This window comes from Rhinolophus hipposideros (genome assembly GCF_964194185.1).
Source record: "Rhinolophus hipposideros genome assembly, chromosome: 18".
NCBI classification, from domain to species: domain Eukaryota; kingdom Metazoa; phylum Chordata; class Mammalia; order Chiroptera; family Rhinolophidae; genus Rhinolophus; species Rhinolophus hipposideros.
In genome coordinates, this window is record NC_138064.1 from 50650713 (window position 1) to 50674209 (window position 23497).

The window sequence follows — 23497 nt, forward strand, 5'->3', positions numbered from 1 at the left end:
GCTTGCTGGCCCATGTGGGAATCCAACAGGCAGCCTATTTGCCCAGAACTCATGCTGTAACCAACTGAGCCACCCATCCCCTCTATTTTCATCATTTTTTTAATATTCCCAAAATAATTGTCTCCAGGAAGATACTTTCATGTGCATTCCTGGTATGTCAATATTGAAAGTATACATATTTAATAATTTGAGCGTATTCATACAATTTGAAAACCTGGAAAATGGTAATTGAAAGAATATGCCCATACCCCACTGTTGTTTTCATTTCCCATCAGTCCCCAAACATCATCCTGAAGTTTTTTGCCTCTTCCCAACCAATGGACAAGAGCAGAAAAACTTACAGAAATAGTATGTTTTGACTACATATTCTACAGTTTTAGAAGAACAAAATGCTGCACAACTAAATAACTAGTTTATTCGGGGACAATGAAACGTTTCTCCCATAAAACAGACGGAACAGGAAAAAGAGTGCGTTTCAAACACATTCACCGAATTTGTTATCACTACGTCTAACGCTCCCGCCCTGGGGCCATTCCTTCTGCGAGGACTCCGCGAAGCTCTGTCAGAAAACGTCGGTTAATACCATTCCCCTCCCACCCAAACCATACTTTATTTGAAATTTAAAGTCGGCTCTCCTGAAGAAGTTGCACTTGGTAGCCCCAAGTGCAAACTTGGGTTTAAAAGTCTGAGTCATCCTCCAGCACCAATTAGAAAAAGTTACTGGTAATCATGGAATTCGCGCCGCCTGCGAGCCGGCAGGGACGGGCCCCGTCGGCCGGAGCAGGGAGCCGGGCCCCGGAGCAGGGAGCAGGGAGCCGGGCCCCGGAGCAGGGAGCCGGGCCCCGGAGCAGGGACGGGCACCGTCGGCCGGAGCAGGGAGCCGGCCCCGGAGCCGGGAGCCGGGCCCCGGAGCCGGGAGCCGGGCCCCGGAGCCGGGCCCCGGAGCCGGGAGCAGGGAGCCGGGCCCCGGAGCAGGGAGCAGGGAGCCGGGCCCCGGAGCAGGGAGCAGGGAGCCGGGCCCCGGAGCAGGGAGCCAGGCCCCGGAGCAGGGAGCAGGGAGCCGGGCCCCGGAGCAGGGAGCAGGGAGCCGGGCCCCGGAGCAGGGAGCCAGGCCCCGGAGCAGGGAGCAGGGAGCCGGGCCCCGGAGCAGGGAGCCGGGCCCCGGAGCAGGGAGCCGGCCCCGGAGCAGGGAGCAGGGAGCCGGGCCCCGGAGCAGGGAGCCAGGCCCCGGAGCAGGGAGCAGGGAGCCGGGCCCCGGAGCAGGGAGCCAGGCCCCGGAGCAGGGAGCAGGGAGCCGGGCCCTGGAGCAGGGAGCAGGGAGCCGGGCCCCGGAGCAGGGAGCCGGCCCCGGAGCAGGGAGCAGGGAGCCGGGCCCCGGAGCAGGGAGCCAGGCCCCGGAGCAGGGAGCAGGGAGCCGGGCCCCGGAGCAGGGAGCAGGGAGCCGGGCCCCGGAGCAGGGAGCCAGGCCCCGGAGCAGGGAGCAGGGAGCCGGGCCCCGGAGCAGGGAGCAGGGAGCCGGGCCCCGGAGCAGGGAGCCGGCCCCGGAGCAGGGAGCAGGGAGCCGGGCCCCGGAGCAGGGAGCCAGGCCCCGGAGCAGGGAGCAGGGAGCCGGGCCCCGGAGCAGGGAGCAGGGAGCCGGGCCCCGGAGCAGGGAGCCGGCCCCGGAGCAGGGAGCCGGCCCCGGAGCAGGGAGCAGGGAGCCGGGCCCCGGAGCAGGGAGCCAGGCCCCGGAGCAGGGAGCAGGGAGCCGGGCCCCGGAGCAGGGAGCAGGGAGCCGGCCCCGGAGCAGGGAGCCGGCCCCGGAGCAGGGAGCAGGGAGCCGGGCCCCGGAGCAGGGAGCAGGGAGCCGGGCCCCGGAGCAGGGAGCAGGGAGCCGGGCCCGGAGCCAGCCTGGCTGCGGGTGGGGGTGGGGCACTCTTCCCGCTCCCAGCCCCGCTCCGCTCTCCTCCCCCGTGGCGTCTGACGTCCCGCGCGTCGGCGGTCACGGAACGGCGCCGGGTACGAGGCCGGCGGGAGCGGGGGTAAGGCTGGGAGGGGACCTGGGGGGCCGCAGTCCCCCGAGCGACGCGGAGCGCCCGGCCGCGTAGGGTGGCGGGGTCGCGCCGCTCCGCGATGGGGCCGCGGGAAGCCGGCCCTCTCCCCACGGCGTCGGTCCGGGAGGGTTCCTACGCCAGCGCCGCGTGTTCTCCGGCCGGGAGGGTTCGTGGGCGCGGGCCGTAGTGGAGGCTGGCGTTAGGCAGCTGCCGCCGCTTGGCTGGCCGACAGGCGCGCCCTCGGCGCCGCGCAGGCCGCCCTGCAAGTGGCGCACGGCCGCGGGGGAGGTGGGGACGCCGGCGCTCGGCTCAGCCTGCCCTCCCCGTGGCTGCGCCTCCGCTCAGGGGAGGGTGGACCCCGTAAAACCCCCGGACAAAACGTTGCGCCCCGGGGGCCTGGGACCAATTTCTTTGAGAGACAGCAAAGTAAAATAAGTGTTTCTCTATTTAGGTGTGAAGAGAAAAAAAAAATGACACTCCAATGGGCGGCAGTCGCAACCTTTCTTTATGCTGAAATAGGACTCATTTTAATCTTCTGTCTACCTTTTATTCCTCCTCAGAGGTAGGACACTTCCAAATTGTTACAATAGTGAAAATATCTGTAGCAGCTCCTTTGACTGTTTAGTGTGATACTGGAAAAGTTTTCTTAAGATTGAAAAGTTTTAAGTGCTGGTTGTATAAAAGGTTCTCTTGAAAAATTAACATATAATGGCATTAAAATACCGCTTTATATAGAACGTTTTATTTATCTGCACAAATTAATTAACTTCTCCCCCCCCCCAATAAAAGGAAAAGAGCCAGGTCCTTTAGTTTTTGTTGATTACAGATATAACAAAGCAATGGTTATATTTTAATACCTGTCTTGTCATCAGGTTTTACCTTTGTTTTATTGCCCTGAATTGGAACAGTGGACTAAATAAAGGTAGGTGGATAAATGATATTTACAGCACAGGATGGGTTCAGAAATGTTTCTCTGGGACAGTGAAATGATCATTTAGAAACTTAAACCAATAAATGATTCTTACTTTTGGCCTACCAAGAAATACTTTCAATAATGTTTAATGGTAATTTTACTACTACCCCCCGCCACACACACACACGGAATTAATGAATATATGTTAGAAGTGCTGGATATGAAAAGTACCAGAGCCATACATTAGCATTAAAGGACCTTAGAAAGTCTTCACTACATAATTGAAACATTGGCTCACTTTACCCCTACAATAATCCACTTATTGGAAGCTCCGTTTTAGATCCAGTAACTTGCTAGTGTGAATGGTGAAATACACTTGTAATATAAATGTTCCAAGACACGTGTTCATTCTCGGCCTAAAAGGAGATCTTGCGTTAGTGAAATCCTAGAAATAAGGCTTTAGTAAGATTCCATGACTGGAAGAGACTTAGGAAAGTTTTTGCCTTGGCCCAGGGTTCAGTCTTTCACAGCTCTTAACTTATTTCTTGTCGGCCTGGATTTCTACTCCTGTCTTTGTCTATCAGCTATGCCATCACTTTTTCTTCCTTACTAAAGAAAAAAAAGTTGAATCATAACTGTAGGAAGGGGTCTTAGACATCATTTTATCCAACCCACTCATTCTATAGGGAAGGTGGTCTAAGGTCATCTAGCTGATCAGTGACCGATTCCAGACAAGACTCGGGCTTTCAGCCTAGTGCTCTTTCTATTCTGTCATCCTACCTCTCATCCTGTTGACTTTGTTTCAAATCCCCAATAATACCCTGTTTAGCTTTTTGGTAATACTTGCAAGAATTTGCAAAAAAAAAATTTTTTGTCAGTTGATCTTTTTTCCATCAAAATGATTTATAAATTATGGATCTTTTTCTTCCTGCCAAATATAATATTTTTCCTATCCTGATCAAATAACTATATGATAGATGTGTGTATATGTACACATTATATAAATATACCTTCATATACATAAGAAAGTATGGTATATTTGCACATATGTCATTTACAGTATGTCCTTACTGTGGGTATCCACATCTTTTTATCTTTTATATGTGAATTACCATAATCTTCAAAGAAAAGGGGCTTCAGTTTTTATTTCATTTGGCTCTCTATTCTTTTCTCACATAACCCATTGGTAGACACATGCTCAGAGGTCAGACAGCTTGTTACTGTGTGATCTTGGGCAAGTTATTTCCCATCTTTGGTCAGTTTCCCCATTTGTAAAATGGAGGTGTAATACTAGTATCCATCTCATAGTGGTTATGGTGATTAAATTAGCTAAAACATGTAAAGTGTTTAGAGCCATGGTATAGTAAGGACTCTGTATTGTACCAGCTCTTCCTTGAATGGCGTCTTATACACTGCTAGTTGTTCCCTGTAGGGAGTCTCTTTTTGTGTTTGCTTTTATACTGGCCCTTGAAATGTGAATTTACATTTGGACATATATCAAGGTATTGCTTGTATTTAGACATACAAGCACTGTTGATTCAGCATTTATTTTGATATTTGACTATCCAGAGACCCAGGACTGATATTATATGAAGTACTTGACAATTCAAGTAAAATATAATCGGATTTTTTTCCCAAACTGGTCAATAATAAATGAGTTTTAAAATTTAAATCAAAACAATGGACTCCTCACAGTACATTATTGATAAGGTACACTTATTCTAACAACATTTTCAAAGGATAATGCATTATTTACTGCCAGTACTAATAAAAACTCCAACATAAATGAAAGTATTAAACTGGAAAAAAAGAGGCCTGAGCATGTTAAACATTTTGCAGGGTAAGTTTATTTGGAATTTGGGTAAAGAACAATATGTAATATGATTAGTTCCTCAAATTCCATATATATATATATATTTAAATCGGTTAGTGAAACAAGTTTATTATAATGGCTCAAGTTCTACAGCCAAGCACTAAAATGTCCAATAACTATTCGCTATGAGTTCCAGCACATAGTGATGATCTGAGTTAGGCAATATGAGAAAATGACAAGTAACTATTCACAGCAATAAAGTTACAAAAGAACAGAATACTACTTTAGACTTATTCCAGAGTTAGAAAATTTACTATGATTTTAATTTTTTTCAAGGAGTGTTTTTTTGTTTGTTTTTGCTTTTTATTTTTCAACTACAGTTGACATTCAAAATTATTTTATATTAGTTTTAGGTGTATAGTATAGTGGTTAGACATTTCTATAATTTGCGAAGTGATCCCTCTGATAAGTCTAGTACCCACCTGGACTCATACATCGTTGTTACAATATTATTGACTGTATTTTCTATGCTGTAGTTTACAACCTCATGACTATTTTGTAACTACCAATTTGTACTACTTCAATCCCTTCATCTTTTTCACTCTGCCCCCCCCCCAAACCCTCTCTCACATGGCAACCATCAGATGGTTCTCTTTCTAAAAATATAAAATTTTTGTAATGCAAAATTTCATATAGCATCCTTGAAATTGGAAGCCTAGAGGCAAAAGAAACCACTTCATCTATATCAGTCTTCCTTTCCCCATCAACTTCAAGTTATTAATTACTTAAAGTTGTTTTCAAAACTTACTAGTTAATAATTTGTCATAATCTTAAAGTAAACCTTTTTTAAAGTTGTGTTTGAAGTTTGCTTACGTGCTTATTACCTTTATATACAAATAACATATATGTACAAGTATATATAAATGCCTTCTTTGGACTCAGGTAATGTGCTATTCATTTTAAATGCCCTTGTACAAAGTTTTTTACCTTTCCAATTGTGTGATGAAGTAGTTTGTCACTCTTTGCCATTTATAATCCATGCATTTTACCTCTATGTATTTGCTTATACTGTTCAACTCATCTAGACTATTTTTTCATTTTATTTCATCCACAGTCAAAGTCTTCATCTGGGTGGTAATTACATGGGTCTATACATATGTAAAAATTCATCAAGCTATATATTTAAGATTTTTGCACTTTACTGTGTGTATGTGATACCTCAATGATTTTTTAAATTCTTTTGTGGTAAAAGTAGAGAAACTTTTACTTGAAGTAAACGTTAAAATTGTGCTACATAAAAATAAATAGTTTAGAAAGTTGTATCCCCCTACTCCTGAAATGTTGCTAATTGTTAGACCAATAGATCTTTGTTATTTGTAAGTTATTACCCTGATTAGGGAAAAGATATAAAGTGATAGCTTCTATGAACAATATAACATTTTACTACAAAAATTCCTTTTTAAGGTCTTGATCATGTATCTTTCCTTTAAAAGTTATTTTCACTGTAGAATGTTTAACCCACCAGGAAAAGAATAATCAAATGTCAGGTTATTATTAAATTTGAAAGAAGTTGTTCTTATTTCATGACATTCTTATGAATTGGTAATTCTCTGATATGACATAAAAAATTAAATTTCTGTAATTCTTTTTACTCATTACACAATTACCAAAATGTTAATTCATTATTTGTAAAGTATTTCAAAACACTCTTTTGATTTTTCTTGTACCTAATGTAATTTTATTGCTTTACAGATGGCAAAAGATTTTTTCACTTAACATCTGGAGTAAAATTGCAACTTTCTGGAACAAGGCTTTCCTTACTATTATAGTCCTATTGATTGTTCTGTTTCTAGGTAAGTACTAACTTACTAGATGGGTAAATACTAGGTTAGTTACTAGATTGTTCTGTTTGTAGTTAAGGACTAGAGTACTAGCTTCCTCTTTTGAATAACCTTACTCTAGTTTTTATTAATGAATTCATTGGTTTTTAATTAAGTTGATGTTGCTATTGATATACAGTTGACTTTCTCTAGTGCATTGATAATATATAGAGCAGATATTGATATATTTATAAATGGTTGATAGATATTACCATTATATATGCAGAAGCATAAATTTCAGCAGAGTGCAGTGGCTCTTAACCTCTTTTAAATTGTTTTAAGATTTAAATGTACCCATGTATAGCCCACTTGTCAGTTACCAGTTATATAATGTAACTTATTATTAAGTAACTCATTATTAAGTAATGTCCTAGGCAGACAAGCTTAGCTATTAGGAAAGCATGAAGCAATGGAATCATTAGGCTCTCAAGAAGAGTTTTAGATGCAGGGTGTGAATCTTGATTGGATCCTGGTTAGAAAACAACTACAGCACAGATATTTGTGGATTACTGCAAAAATTTGAATATGGACTAGTTATTAGATAATATTAGGAAATTTTGTTAACCTTAGTTGTACTAACGGTGTTGTTATTATATAGCATAACTATAGCCTGCGGACCAAATGCCAGTTATTGAAATGAGAGTTTTATTGGAACATAACCATGCTCGTTTGTTTAGGTATTGTCAATGTGTATTTCCATGGACAGCTACAGAGGGGAGTAATTGCAGCAGACACCATATGGCCTAAAACATTCACTATCCACCCCTTTACAAAAAAAGTTTCCAACACCTGTTATATAGGAATATGTCCTTATTCTTAGGAGTTACATGCTAAAATATTGAGAAGTAAAGTGTCATGATATTTTCAACTTATTTTCAAATGATTAAAAACAGATAAAGCAACTATGGGAAACTCCTAGGAATTATTTAATCTAAGTGGTGGAAATACGGGTTTTATTGTACTAGTTTTTAAGAATGTTTGAAATTTTCATGATAACAAGTATGTTAATTTAAAATTAGAAGTAAACCTTCATGGTTCTTGTTAAACCAGGAATTCCATGAGTTTAAATAATTATCATATTTTTTAGAAGAAATAGCAGAGCTTAGATAATTAATTGTCTGATCACCCAGCTACTTGGTGGCGCTTCAGCTTTTGATACGCATGGCAGAGTATATTTTCCTTCAGAATTCTCTCAGAGTTGTTGTGTTGTGGGTTAAGTTTTACAAAGGACATGGTGGAACCACAACCACCATGTCCATTCCACTGTTTTGTGAGAAAATGTTTCCCTCATTCCATAACACCAACCTCTGAAATGGAATCCTCTTTTTATAACTGGGACCAACATGTGTGAGTGGGTATGAGTAGGTAATTGTATCAAGGTGTGAATGGGTTTCTGCCTCATTTAAAAATGTCATTATTTGTCTCATGGTACATTACATATTGTTAATATTATCGACTAAATCGCTAGCTGTGTAAGACGTAACACTAAATGAGTAAAGAATAAAGAAAACAGGTCCCAACTTTGCCACCAGCTAACTAAACGACCTTGGGAATGGCATTTACTCCCAGTTTAGTTTATGCATTTGCAAAATAAAAGGAGAGAAGGAAATAATCTCTATAGATTTTACTAGCTCTAAAATGTATTGTGATCTTCAAACTCTAAAACTATCACAAGAATTTCTACTGAAAACTGCCATGTATCCATAGAAAGAAGGGGAACTTTAGTCAAGGTTCTTTAGTTACTTATATCAGAAACCCACTTGAGCTCACTTGAGCAAGAAAAGGGAATTTATAATAAAATATGGGGTTGTTTCAGAGCAGCCCAGGGAAGGAAGGAAGCCAAATTCCAGGGAGGGACAAGTCTTAGGAACTGAAATGTCCTTTTCAGTGTCCCTGCATTTCTCTCTGCATCTTCTACATTCTTCCTCATCCCCACAGACTCTGTATTCCCAAAGCAGAAAATGGACCCCACACAGCTGCCAAGTGTTATCACTCTGTCAACGAAAAAACATCCAGCCTATGAGAAAACTTATTTGAGCCAAATAATTTATTTGAGCCAAATAATTTATTTGAGCCAAACTGATGACAATTGCTGGGAAGCAAAGTCTCAACAGATTGAGAAAATGCTCCGGAAAATGCCCATTTTGCAACTTGTTTTATACATTAGAATCAAAGGAGGACGGTTACATGAAATCCATTAGTTGTACATTAAGGGGGTGGGAGAAAGCTAGGGGGGTGGGGAATCTCTGGGATTGGATAAAAAGCAAAATGGAAATACACACATTTCTTTTGTATTGGTGGGTACAGGGTAGTAAATAGCATTTTATAGCACATAGAGATGATACTTGGGGAACAAGATAACAATGAGGGATTTTGTAGTTTCCTGCTCTGGTGTGGTGGGTTGTGCCCCCTGGGGGCGTCCAGCAAAAAGGATTACTCTGACATTCCAACGGTGTTATCTTAGATGCAAAAACATGACAGACAGGCTCACTTAAGGTAAAGCTTGACCTTTGTCAAGGAAACTACAGGCCAAAAATGTGACTTCCTTTCATGGCCCACATTAGTTAGGAATTTTTATGTTCACGCCATATTATGTGGTTATTTTCAGGCTCATGAGCTTGTCAGGTTTAACATGTGGCCCTTTTTCTGTCCACAACAAGTATATGCAAGGATGAATTCCAATTCCAATGTAATTCCAATTCTAAGGGAAAGAATGAGACCAGCTAGCACTAAATAGCCCATCCTTGTCTGGTAAGCCAGGTGTCAGAGTCATAAAGCAGAATCATGACTGCTAGCAGGAGCCTACATCTGTGAACAGAGTCTAATTCCCAGAAAATGGAGAAATCATACATAGTTAATGCAGGAGCTTTAACCATGGATGGTAAAGGCAGGCAGGTAGAGACTTAACCTTCTAAGCCTCAGTGTTTACATCTCAGAATAGGGTAATAACATTTCCTTCACTGAGGTGTTGGATGGTTTAAATGCAGTAACCTATGTAAAGCATATAGTCCAGTGTTCTTATCCACTAGAATGATGGTGTAAATAATGTAAAACTAATAGGTTACTCAAGCTTGATTTATATTGTACTTTGGAATTTATTTCATTTGTCTTGTTGGTTGTCTTTAAAAAGGTAATTTTTACAAGGTGTTTATATTCCTAGAGCCAATACTAACTGAAAAGTGTATGTGCATCTGTGTGTGCTTACACGGGTGGGAATAGACAGAAAGGAAGCAGGAAACCCAGGAATATGTTTAGCGTCAGTAGAAATGCATCCCAGGAATTTGAAAATTTTTCATAGATACAGACAATAGTTTAGTGGTTACAAGAGGGTAAGGGGGTTGGGAGCAGGGAGATGAGGGTAAGGGGGATCAAATATATGGTGATGGAAGGAGAACTGACTCTGGGTGGTGAACACACAATGGGATTTATAGGTGATGTAATACAGAATTGTACACCTGAAATCTATGTAAATTTACGAACAATTGTCACCCCAATAAATTTAATAAAAAAAGGAAAAAAAAAGAAAGTTTCCACAAGTGATCCAAAAAAGACTATCTCCACATGGTTTATACAAAATTGACTATATATCACACTCTTTCCTTATTGTTGCCCCCATTCCACTTTTCAGACACAGTCTCCTTGTTATTATACAGGTGATTTATTCTATGGGTGCGTTTGTATGACCATTTACATTTATAATTTTCTTTGACATTATTGGTTAATCTTCAGCATTTCTGCATAAGGATCCAGGTGTATTATTCTCATTTCATTGTGAAGGAAGCTGAATCACAAGCCTAATGACCCTTCATAGTACTATTTGGTTCCTCTGGCCTGCTCAGAATACCTCATAAATACTATTTTGTTTGTTCTTTTAGTTGTTTTTTGTAATGGTTGGAATGCTCTTACTATATTATTGAGGCAATCTGAGAAATGACAAAGGGGAAATAGCCATAAAGACAAAGGAAATTTTTAAAAGATAATTTAAGAGACTACTTAATATACCCCTATGCAAACAAATTTGAAAACTTACAAGTAAATGAAATGTGTAATTTTGCAGAAAAATATAATTTACCAAATGAACCCTAGTAGACATAGAAAATTTAAGTAGACCAGTTTTCGTAGAATTATAGAAAGTTATCAAAAAGCTGTGCCCCTTCAGAAAAGCATAAAACCAAGTAATTTTGCAAAAAAAATTCTACCACTTAAAAAAAATAGATATTACAAAAGCTGCTTAAACTATTCAAGAATTTAAATAATTCAGATTTTATGAAGCTTGAAAAAAGCTAACTCTAGAATTGAAAATAAATGAGAACAAATAAACTGGATATTATATAAGATTGGTAACATATGACACAGAATAAGTAACTCTTGAATGTAGTACTCTACCTCCTTGGTCAGATATACCGTGTTTCCCCAAAAATAAGACCTAGCTGGACGATTAGCTCTAATGTGTCTTTTGGAGCAAAAATTAATATAAGACCCAATCTTATTTTACTATAACATAAGACTGGGTCTTATATAATTAATATAATACAATGTAATATAACATAACATAACATAATATATAATACTAGGTCTTATATTAACATTTGCTCCAAAAGACACATTCGAGCTGGTTGTCTGGATAGGTCTTATATTCGGGGAAACACGGTATTGTAAAAACAAACGTGATTGCAGAGAAATCTGAAACTTCACATAGTTTGATTGTTAGTGATTTAAAAACTGTATATTGCAGCATAAAACGGATTAGTATGTTAATGATATTAGAAACTAAAATTTTCAGTAATAAAAATGCCAAATATAAAGTCAAAAAATTAATTATTTTTTTTTAATTTTGGAGTGACTTATTTGGGTTTTATTTTGGAGTGACAGACATGCCTGGGAGTAGATAGCCATGGTGGCTACATAACATTGTGACTATGCTAAACACTACTGAATTGTTCACTTTAAAATGGTTAGTTTTGTGTTATGTGAATTTAACCTTGATAAATTTTTTTAAATAATTTTTCAAAAGTCTAGGAATTCTGGTTTTGGTGATGGCAGAATAGCTTGTATTAGATTAACCTTCCTGTTGTAATAATTATGAACCCTAGAAAAAATATGAAGAAAAGTATTTGAAGTCCTACGAGAACAACCAAAAGCAAATGGAAGCTGGAGGGAAATCAAAACAACGAAAGAAGGATGATCACATTTATATAGCTTTCCTCTAAGGTCAATTCTCAGTTCATGTGTCATGGTCAGATGGAACTCAAAATAGAAAGCCATAGCCTTACTGGCTAAAGGTGTCAGAGATCAGAGAGGCTGGATATTAAGGGGAGATATCCAAGACAGGAGAAAGCCCCAGAAAGGGAATCCCAAAATCTGCATATAAACTCCCCTCAAATTCTTGGTTGAATCTTGAACTGTGGATGTGTAAGGAAAATTCCAAGGAGCTCAGTGGAAAGCAGGAGCTAGAAAGCTGAAAGCGCTGAGCAGAATTTTTAGATGCCGCCCACCAAGGAGAAACAGTTTAGAGTTTCAAGTCTCATCAAGTAAAGGGCCATGGTAAAGACCTTGAGCCTTTCCACTAAAATCACAGGAGGCTTTTCCTTAGGAATAGAGATTGCATCCCAGGAAATAGGAATTTACTATAACTAAAATTAAAACCAAAGCAGACCAGCCCTAAAAAGTATAACAATCAAGTCTCCCCAACAGTATAGAATATAGATAATCTTGGCAAGGGCACATGAAGACAGTACTCTGTTCACCAAGATACACTATATTCTGGGCCATAAAATAAGTCTCAATAAATTACAAAAGGACATGCAGAGTATGTAAAAGAGAAATCAGTAACACATATCTGGAAGAATCCCACATGTTTAGAAATTAGACAAGACACTTGTCAATAACCGATAGGTCAAAGAAGAACTCAAAGTCAAAAGAGAAAATATTTTTAACTGGATAATAATGAAAATACAATATAACAAAATTTATAGGATAATAAAGCACTGCTTAGAGAAGAAAATTTGCAGCTTTGAATGTTTATTAGAAAAAGATGAAAGGGTTAAAATCAGTGATGTTAGTTTCTATCTTAAGAATATTCATTTCTGATTTAAAAAAAAGATTAGCAATAAAATCATAGGGTGACCTCAGTAGAGGCAGAAAAAGCATTTGACAAAATTCAACACCCATTTATGATAAAAACTCTAAACAGGGCCGGCCCTGTGGCTCAGGCAGTTAGAGCTCCATGCTCCTAACTCCGAAGGCTGCCGGTTCGATTCCCACATGGACCAGTGGGCTCTCAACCACAAGGTTGTTAGTTCAATTCCTCCACTCCCGCAAGGGATGGCGGGCAGCGCCCCCTGCAACTAAGATTGAACACGGCACATTGAGCTGAGCTGCCCCTGAGCTCCCAGATGGCTCAGTTGGTTGGAGTGCATCCTCTCAACCACAAGGTTGCTGGTTCGATTCCCGCAAGGGATGGTGGGCTGCACCCCCTGCAACTAGTAACGGCAACTGGACCTGGAGCTGAGCTGCGCCCTCCACAAGTACAACTGAAAGGACAACTACTTGACTTGAAAAAAAGTCCTGGAAGTACATACTGTTCCCCAATAAAGTCCTGTTCCCCTTCCCCAATAAAAATCTAAAAAAAAAAAAAAAAAAAATACTCTAAACAAAGTTGGTATAGAGGAAAAATACCTCAACATAATAAAGACCATGTATGACAAGCCCCCAGCTAACATCATACTCAGCAGTGAAAAGCTGAAAGCTTTTCCTCTAATATCAGAAACCAGACAAGGAAACCCACTTTTATTCAACACAGTATTGGAAGTCCCAGCCAGTACAGTTAAGCAAGAAAAAACAAACAAAAGGCATCCAAATTGGAAAGGAAGAAGTAAAACTGTCACTATTGCAGATAACATGATACAGAAAACTTTATCTGTACAGATATAAAACACCCTAAAGACTTCACCAAAAATACTATTAGAACTAATGAATTAATTCATGAATATAATAGAAATCTGTTGTAGTTCTATACTCTAAAAACAAACTATCAGAAATAGAAATTAAGATAATCTCATTTAAAATTGCATCAAAAACATAAATACAACCAATAAATTTAGGAATAAATTCAACCAAAGGTGTCAAAGGCCTGTACACTGAAAACTATAAGATATTGATGACAGAAATTAAAGACACAAATACACGGAAAGATAGTCCGTGCTCGTGGATGGGAAGAACTACTAATGTTAAAATGTTCAGACTGCTCAGGGCAATATGCAGATTCAGGGAAATCCCTATCAAAATTCCACACTGGATCCTAGCCCAAAGGCCAAGAAGCGATGTTCCCTATCAAAATTCCAATGGCATTTTTTACAGAAGTAGAACAAACAATCCTGAAATTTGTATGGAACTACAAAAGACCCCAAATAGCCAAAGCTATCTTGAGAAAGAACAAAGCTGGAGGCATCACACCATCTGATTTCAAACTACTGTGTTTCCCCTAAAATAAGACCTAGCCGGACCATCAGCTCTAATGCATCTTTTGGAGCAAACATTAAGATAAGACCTGGTATTATATTAATTGTATTGTGTTGTGTTGTGTTGTGTTATAAAGACCCGATCTTATATTACTATAATATAATAATATAGTTTACTATAAGACCGGGTCTTTATAACATAACACAACACAACACAATACAATTAATATACATTATAGTAATATAAGACCCGGTCTTATATTGTAGTAATATAAGACCGGGTCTTATATTTTTACTCCAAAAGACGAATTAGAGCTGATGTTCTGGCTAGGTCTCATTTTGGGGGAAACACGGTAGGCACCCCCATGTTCACTGCAGCATTACTTACACTGGTCAAGATATGGAAACAGCCTAAATGTCCATGGACACATGAATGGATAAAGAAAATGTGTGTGTGTGTGTGTGTGTGTGTGTAAAATGGAATATTATTCAGCCATAAAAAAAGAATTTAGAAAAAAAGAGAGAAACGATTGGTGGTTGCCCAAGGTGGGGAGTAGGGGGTGAAGGAAGTCAAAACTTCCAGTTATAAAATAAATAAGTCATGGGGTTATAATGTACACTATGGGGACTATAGTTAATAATACTGTATTGTACATTTGAAAGTTGCTAAGCAAGTAGATCTAAACAGTCACATCAAAGAAAAAAAATTCTGTAACTGTATAGTGATGATGTTAACTTGACTTATTGTGGTGATCATTGCACAATATAGTATACAAATATCAAATTATTTTTTCAAAAGGATTAGCAAATTAGGAATAGATGGAAACTTCCTCATTCTACAAAAAACCTAGGGCTAGCATTATCCTTGATTAAATATTGAAAGTTTCCTCCATAAGATTGGGAACAAAGCAAGGATATTTGCTTTCACTATTTTATTTAAGTAATAGATATCCTGACCAGCTTGATAAGTCAAGAAAAAAATAGAAAGCATAAAAAAATTGCAAATAAAGAAGTTAAACAGTCCTTATTTGCAGATGACGATTATTTACATACAAAGTCCTGAAATACCTACAAGAAAGCTAAATACATACCAAAGTCCTGAAATACCTACAAGAAAGCTACTGTGTCAAAGAAATTAATATAGTGATGTCACAAAATACAAAGTCTATACAAAAATTAATTGTATTTCTATACCATTAATGTAAGCAGTAAACAACTGGAAAATGAAATTTTTGAAAATTCCTTTTATGAGTATACCAACAAGCCTAAAATAACCTTAGAATTGAAAACTACAAAAACATTACTGGAAAAAATTCCAAAAGCTGGAAATAAATGAAGGTATTTTTATCATTTAGAAAACTCAACATTATTACAATGTTTATTTTCCCAAAAATGATCTATAGATTTAACAGTCCCAGTCAACATCCTAACTGGCATTTTTGTATAAATTGACCAATTCCTTCTAAAATTTGTATGGAAAAGCAAAGATTTTGTAACAGCCATAATAATCATAAAAAAGAAAAAAGTTGAGGAACTCACAGTATCAGATTTTAAGACTAGAGGGGAAAAAATTACTTGCTAATTTCAAAGGGAATCACAAAGGAGAAATCTGGTGTCCACTGACTAACCATCTGTGATGGTTAAATTTTATGTGTCAATTTAGCTGGGTCACAATACCCAGATATTTGGTAAAACATTATTCTGAGTGTTTCTGTGAAGCTGTTTTTTGGGTAAGATTAACATTTAAATAAAAGGACTTGGAGTAAAGCAGATTACCCTCCATAATGTGGGTGGGCCACATCCGATCAGTTCAAGGTTTTAATAGAACAAAGACTGACCTCTCCTGAGCAACAAGAAATTCTGGCAGCAAATGTCCTTTGGTCTCAAATGGTAACTCTTCTGGGTCTGCAGCCTGCAGGCACCCCTGCAGATTTTGGACTTAACACACCTTTTATGGTGTACGAATTATCTTAGTCACGTGAGCCAGTTCCTTGAAATAAATATCTCCCCCCCTTAATCCCATTCCCCCACCCCCTCTCACCCCACCACACACAAACATATCCTGTTGGTTTTGTTTCTCTGGAAACTATGACTAATACAGCAACTTAAATAAGTAATCAAATTTAGCATCAAAAAGTATGGGTCATGCTAATATTACATGGATTCTTGCCAAAAATATTAAACCTGATCCAATCAAGTCTTTATGCGTATACCTGACTTCTAGTTTTCTGGAAATATAGGAGTTAGAAAAACAAATTAGACTGTACCACAATCGGACAAATCCAGAATGTGTGCACTTTCTATAAAACAATTGGCCTGGCACTTTAGTCAATGTCTTTTTTAGAAAGTACTGTACATTAAAAGAGACTAAACAGGCGTAAGTACAATGCATGTCCATTATAAATTTCCAACTTCGAAAAAAAACTCTGTAAAACACTTTTAGGGAATGAATATTCATAATATCCAAAAAGTAGAAACAATCCAAATGTCTGTCAGCTCATGAATGGATAAAATAAGTGTGTTATATCTGTATAATGGAATACTTTTCAGTCATAAAAAGTAACAAAGTACTGATACATGCTACAACGTAGATGAACCTAGAAAACATCCTGCTTAAGTGATGGAAGCCAGTCACAAAAGACTACATAGTATATTATTCTATTTATATAAAATATCCAAAATAAACAAATCCATAGAGGCAGAAAGTTAATGGGTGGTTTCCAGGAGGTAGGGGAAGGGAACAATGGGTATGGATTTCGTTTGGAGTCGGTGAAAATGTTCTGTAATTAGACAGTGGTGTTGGTTGCTCAACTTTGTGAACATACAGAAAACCACTGAGTAATTATTTTAAAAGGGTAAATATCAAGGTTTGTAAATATCTCAATAAAGCTGCTATTAAAAAGCAACACAAAATAAAACAGTGGTTAAAATGGCCTCAATAGTCAAACTGGAATCTCTTTCCTGTATGGCAGTAACTACGTGAAAGGAGCAATGTAACTTGGCTTGTATCTCCTCTAGTCTCTGAGATGTCTAGGCAAATACCTTCCCTAGGGCCTGCAAGAATGTTGTGACTAAGTGCACTAAATATAGATGCTGATAATCTGACTCTGTTCTCCACTGGAAAGAAAGGATTCCCTGGGATCTGAGACTTAGCAGAACTGCAAGTTTCCAAAGAGCAGCTATCTGAACATTTCCAGATGAAGGTGCCATCCACATGCCAGTTGGGGGAGCATGTGCCACCACAGGTTTAACAAGCATGTGCCAGTGGAAATCTCCGTCTAACTGAATATTTCTAAAATCTCAATAATTTAAAGTAATAGTAAATGTAGTAAAATGCTAGTACAGTAAGAGAATTAGGATAGTCTCAGAAATGACAGTAATGGGATATGCCCTATACATTACTGTGTATAGGCTGACATTTAGTGACTCTGTCAGGGTAGAAAGTACAGGGCAATAGTTTGCAGTGTAGCTAGAGATGAGAGACAGTGCAATGGTGATGAATCCTAGATGAACAGAGTATCTGTTCTGAGCATGGCCCCTGCAAGGTATGTAGAGGAAAAGACAAAAGGAGAGCCCCCACCTAAAGTCCCGTAGTTAAAAGTTAGGTCAGTTATTCTGCTTCCCATTTAGTAATAATTTTATATTCTTTTTTTTTTTTTTAAATAAAATTAATATGTTTAATCAACTGATTAATTATCAGAGGTATTCAAAATCCATATTCTTTTGTATACAAACATGGGTTAGTGTCGTATGCAGTCTTGTTATTTCTTTTTTTTTTTTTTTTTATAAATTTATTTATTAGTTTCAGGTGTACAAAACAAGGTAATACTTAGACGTTCATCATCCATATCCCTCACACTGTGAACACCCCTCCCCCCATCCACCATCCCTCCGACTAATTTTATATTCTTAGAAGCCCAAAGTAATGTTTTCTCTTTTTCTCTGATAGATACTGTGAGAGAGGTACGGAAATATTCCTCCATTTCTGCCGTTGAGCAGATCTCACCCAGCCGGCCTGGTGCCCATGAACACACGCAGATGAAACTTTTCAGGTCACAAAGAAACCTTTACATTTCTGGATTCTCATTATTTTTGTGGCTGTAAGTAAAACACATGCACACAATTTAAAATCATAATTTATGTTTCTCTTTCTTGGTTTTTTAGTCTACATACACTTGATTTTTTTCTGTGCTATTTAGTATACTAACATCTTCATAAAAGAACTCAGACGATATTCTCAAATAAGAGGCAATATTATGGGTTGTGGGTTTGATAAGTTCAAAAGCCCTACTTCTCTCTAGAGCCTTATCTCATGCTGTTCTCTGACAGGTGCACCTCATTCCATCTGCACTGACCTTCACTGTTTTTTCATTCTTGCAACAAATATTTCTTGAGTTCCTATTGTGTACCTGGTTCCTTCCTACTTCAGGGCCTTCACACCTCTTTCTGTTGCTAGAACACTCTTCCCTTCCCTCTTTCCCTGGCTAACTTCTTCTCATCCTTCATCTCCTTTCTCAGGAAAGCTTTCTGTGACCATCACTCCCCCAAAGTAGGCAGGTCTCCCCTTTACACTCCCCATAGAGTGTATATGTACTTTTCTTTCAAATATCATTCACAGTTGTACTTAAATACTGTTTTAACGCTTGCTGTCCTGATTAGCAGCTGAACTTCTCGAGAGCAGGGACTTGGTGTGGTTTCCTGCTGTGTACCTCAGGCCTAGCACAGTATTTAACACTTAGCAGTTCCTGAGGATTTATCTGTTGAATGAATAATTGAAGATATTAATTGCTACTTCTAACAATGGAAGTTACCCATAAACAGATGTGAATGAGTTTTTAGTCTTGAGCAGCCTCATACATTGTTCTTTAAATAGCAAACTTTGAACTAGGCCAAAAAAACAGAGAAAGAATTCTCTGCAGTCCTGCTACAGTGTCTGAAATTCTGTTTCTGCTTCTCCTGGCTAGAGGCCTCTACAAAGAAAGGAATTAAATTAGTAACTACCATTGAATCTGTGTTCCAAATGCTAGTCTTCTAACAAAGATTTCAAATGAATGAAACACAGGCATGTTTTGACTGGAAGACTTGTATTTAAAAGAAAATATATGTGTCCTCTCTAAACATCGTCTCTCCACCACACCTATACCTATAGGGGAGTCGTTTGACTATGACTATTTATTTTAAAGTTACTTTTTTTTTATTTTCTTAGAGTGTTGAGACGTCTGGTTACCCTTATTACTCAGCTGGCAAAAGAACTGTCAAACAAAGGAGTACTTAAAACTCAAGCAGAAAATACTAACGCCGCTGCCAAAAAATTCATGAAAGAGAATGAAAAACTAAGACGGGTATTTAAATTTTCTTTCTAAAAATTTGTGCAAATGTCATTGATTCCCAAGGGGTGGTATGTTATTTTTCACCATCAAAAATGAGCATTTTCATAATTTATAAGCAGAAAGTGACCATAAATAGCAATATTGTTCTACAGAATGATTGTTTCAAAAGTTATTATCCTTTAGATTTGTTTGTTCTCACAGTCTCCCTCAATAATGGATTAACGCCATTGGACCTACTTCCTATGGTTCAAGGAGAAAACAGTATTCTGGGAATGTGAATTTTAATTCCTTTATTACCATTAATTTTACTTTATAACCTAAAGCAAGTCCTTATAAGTCTCTATTTCCATTTCCTTTTCAGTTAAATTATTTTTGTAAGTCCTTTTATTATGGTTTTGTTTTCTTATAAATGATGGTTATTTAGGAAGCAGAGGAAAGTAGTTGATGTAGATTGATGACTGCATATATTTAAAATCTTTAGGTGACGCTGTTGATAATCCTTCATTGAGCACCTGTGCTGTCCTTCCCTTGCCATTCAGGGAGAGTGTGAATCAAGTATTGATGTTCTTCCCCATTAAATAAAAAGAAGAACAAATGGAAAAATAAAAGATACAAAATTACTTTGGATTTTTTTTTCTTAAGTTTGAAATTTAGGAGTCAGATCTCATAGCTTGAGTGTCTTCAGTTCATATTAAGCCCCATAAATTTTGCTAATTCTACTTCTTAGTAAAAAGAATCAATGGAACTATTCAGAATCAAAACAGATTTTCTTGAAGAAAGCATTCCTAAAGTAATGCAATATTATTTTTGTATCATAAATTAATGAAATGCAGTCTTAGTCATATGTTACACCAAGTTATATTTATGTAAAAAGTATTGTGAGTCCAACAGTAAAGAATTCAAATTCTTATCCAAGTCATTTTATAGAAAGAACTCTGAGCAACACCTTTCATCAATTGTAAATGAGTTAGCTATCACAAAGTACAATATAAAGCTTTCTAAAACCTATTAAATAAGACAAAACTCATTTCACAAACTTGTGCTTGGTACCACAGTACCATGGTCTCCTATTCAAAAGCCTTATTTATTTTTTTATGATGTCTGCCTTATTTTCACTACAACAAAAAGGTAAAAAAAAAAAGGGGAAAAAAAGACCTCTTTTTATAGAAACAGAATTCAAAAATGTTTCTTTGGGTAGATTATAACCAGCATCTTTTAAGGAAACTTTTAGACAATAAGCACCAGTTATTTTTCACTTTGTTTTGGTTTCAAAACGGCATTGATTCACAGATGTCACATATATTTTGTAGTAAATATAGGTCTGGGAAATCAAGCTGTTTGTATTTCTGAATTCAAAAGCAAGCAATAAGTCGTTTTTGCTTTTTGGGGGGGACGTTTCAGCAACACAGGTTCATTTTGTACCTTAATATTATTTGCTTCATTTTCTATCCCTTGATCTCATTTTACAATGGTAAAAACAAAACAAAACCCTCCAAGCTTTGATTAAGATGATGGCTAAACTCAAAGTTTAGTGTCTCTGTGGACTTGCCGTATACCTGTCTGGACTTAACATTGTGCCCATTGTGTCAGATTAATGAGTTGTAACTACTGATAGAACGCTGCTTTTTCCCCCTCTCATTTTTTAGTTGTTTTCCTCCTACTCTTCAGCTCTAAGAAAAAGGAAAGTGTTTTTATGAAGTTTTGGTACTATTATTTTTCTCATATTAATCATAATTAATGTACTTAAATTAGTCTTGTCCTTTAAAAAAAGCACCTTGCTCAAAACCTGTTTGGGATTTTTCCTTGGGAATTGTTTTCAGAACCAGTTACCATAGCAAGGAAGTTTATTTCATGACTACTGATTCTTTGGCCTTGCACAGTTTCTCGTTTTGTTTTCCTTCTGTTGGTTTCCGTACTGTCCTGCTTCCTGCATGTCTGACCCAGTCAGTGGCCCCACATCATCAGAGGTGCAGAGATACGCTGCACTAAAGGCCAGTACACAGTGCAGAGAAAGTGTGAGCCAGTCACAAAGCTTTTCAGTGCCCAAAGTGAAGCTAACACACCAATAAAGGCCACAGGTCAGAATAGCAAAGGTGACTTCTGTTTCAAGATACTTCATTCATGTAGGTTTTGAAATGCTAGCTAAGGAAGGATAAAATTGCTAAAACACTTCTTCATTCTCTACCTGAGACACATTATCTAATGGAAAGTACATTACCTTGAGATCCAAGAGACTTGGATGCTAGTGCCAATTCTACCAATAATTAGCATTGTGATCTAGGGCAAGTACTCTCAGATGTTCTGGGCCTCAAGGTTACAAATAATAGCTAACACTATGCCAGGTATCACTTCAAATGCTTCACAGAAAAGCATTAACTCTTAATTCTTGCAACAACCCCATGAGGATAACTGTTGTTATCTGCATTTTATACATGAGGAAATGGAGACACAAAAATGTTATGAGACTTGCACAAAATCACTCAGCTAATAGTGATGAAACTAAGATTTGAATCCAAGCAGTCCGACTCTAGAAACCACACTAATCGGACCACATTGTTTTGTCCACTCACTCCTAGGCCAGCCTATAAAATGACTAGCAGATGGTGCTGGAGACCCCTTTGTGTCCTGATATTCAGTTAATGAAATGAAGTAATTATGAAAGACCAGTTAACTTTTAATTGCTTTAAATAACAACAGTGATGAAGCTTTACTTCTTATTAGTTTTTTATTTCCATTCACTTACCAAAGTGGGAAAAGGTGGGTGGGACAGTGAACACATGCAGTATTGTAGCTGGTAGCTATTGAATTTCAGATTCCAGGGCTCTTGGTCTTTCTCCAGAATCAAGTTACACATAATAAATTTGGACAAGTTTACAGGTGCAGTAATGAAAGCTTATTTTCAAGACCAACACAAATCCAACTTTTCCAAGTAAATGGCATAATAATTCAAGCAGTCAGTGTAAACATTCCTGCAATCAATGGTTCCCTTCCAATTTGGGTAATCACGGGAGACTGTGTGAACTGAACTCAGTAAAGTAACAGCTAGGTTGTTTTGAACTTCAGGTGGGCAGCAAATTGATAGAGATTTGGAGAAATTTTTCTTCTTGTTTCTGCTCTTTAATTTTTTTTTTTAATTTTGAAGGTATAGGGTCCTTCAGTTGTAGTGTGTACTTCAGTCCTCTTATCTCCTAAATTATATTTTGAAAAGGAACCACCCTGAAGTAGAAATTCTTTTCTATGTCAGTCTGTTTAAAATTGTCCTGTGTTGCTTTCTTACCTGACTGTTGGAGCTGCCATTATCAAGTTACTGCCCTTTAGTCAAATAACCCATGCCAGCGTGTACGTATTTTATTTTTCAGTTAATTTCCCTTTCTTGGTAACTTAAATTCCTTAAAATTTCTTTAAGGTGTCAACTTCTTAATTCTATTAACAATGATGGTTTCTGTTCAGACATACGCATTATGAAATTTTTACTGCATGGTGTTTTTGTTTTAGTCACATATTTTACTATTTAGATTTTAATTTTTCTTTCTAGGAAGGATAAGCTAGAAACATAAAATAAAACATTTTAAAGCCAGAATATATTTAAAATATGAAGATCATTGTAAATGTAATAAAAGTAATTTGGAAACTAGTCAAAGAAAATTAGAATTTTCCAAGCACAGAGATGGCCCTTTGATATTTCACTTCCCACTTCCACCCTCACAACATTTATATTCATCTGTATAAACGTAGTCTGAGTAGACAGCACTGCAACTGGAGCATAATGGTTTTCCAATTAATATCCTCAGAACTGTTTTTTTCCTTAGATTTGCATTACACACTTAATTGAGGAAAAGACATTCACATTATTTACCTAAATACTTTTGCATATGTATATTTTAATCATAGCTCAACCAGAAGCTCTTGTTATTTTCATTCAGAGAGTTCAACCATTGTAAGGAGAAATCTTTTTTGTGTGTTTCCAAATATCAAGTTTCTGTTAGGGAAACTACATTGTAGAAAATTATGAAATACTAAAAAGACAAAGAATAAAGACCAATAATTTTAAAAACGTTACTCAGCCTA

The 23497-nt window shown here is 38.1% G+C and overlaps 1 protein-coding gene across 5 annotated transcripts in view; it reads left to right on the forward strand.

The window, feature by feature from the left end:
• Window positions 1–1763: 1763 nt before the first annotated feature.
• BCAP29 (B cell receptor associated protein 29) overlaps window positions 1764–23497 on the forward strand; it is a 52953-nt gene continuing 31219 nt past the window's right edge. Inside the window, exons 1-5 of one of the 5 annotated variants that reach the window (XM_081079904.1) lie at window positions 1764–2021; window positions 2485–2595; window positions 6512–6612; window positions 18049–18199; window positions 19306–19441. In XM_081079904.1, coding sequence (XP_080936030.1) covers window positions 2504–2595; window positions 6512–6612; window positions 18049–18199; window positions 19306–19441 — 480 coding nt within the window. In that variant the 5' untranslated portion in view covers window positions 1764–2021; window positions 2485–2503. Of the gene's footprint in view, window positions 2322–2484; window positions 2596–6511; window positions 6613–18048; window positions 18200–19305; window positions 19442–23497 lie in introns of all 5 variants that reach the window. The other 4 variants (XM_081079901.1, XM_081079902.1, XM_081079905.1 and 1 more) reach the window with 4 other exon arrangements.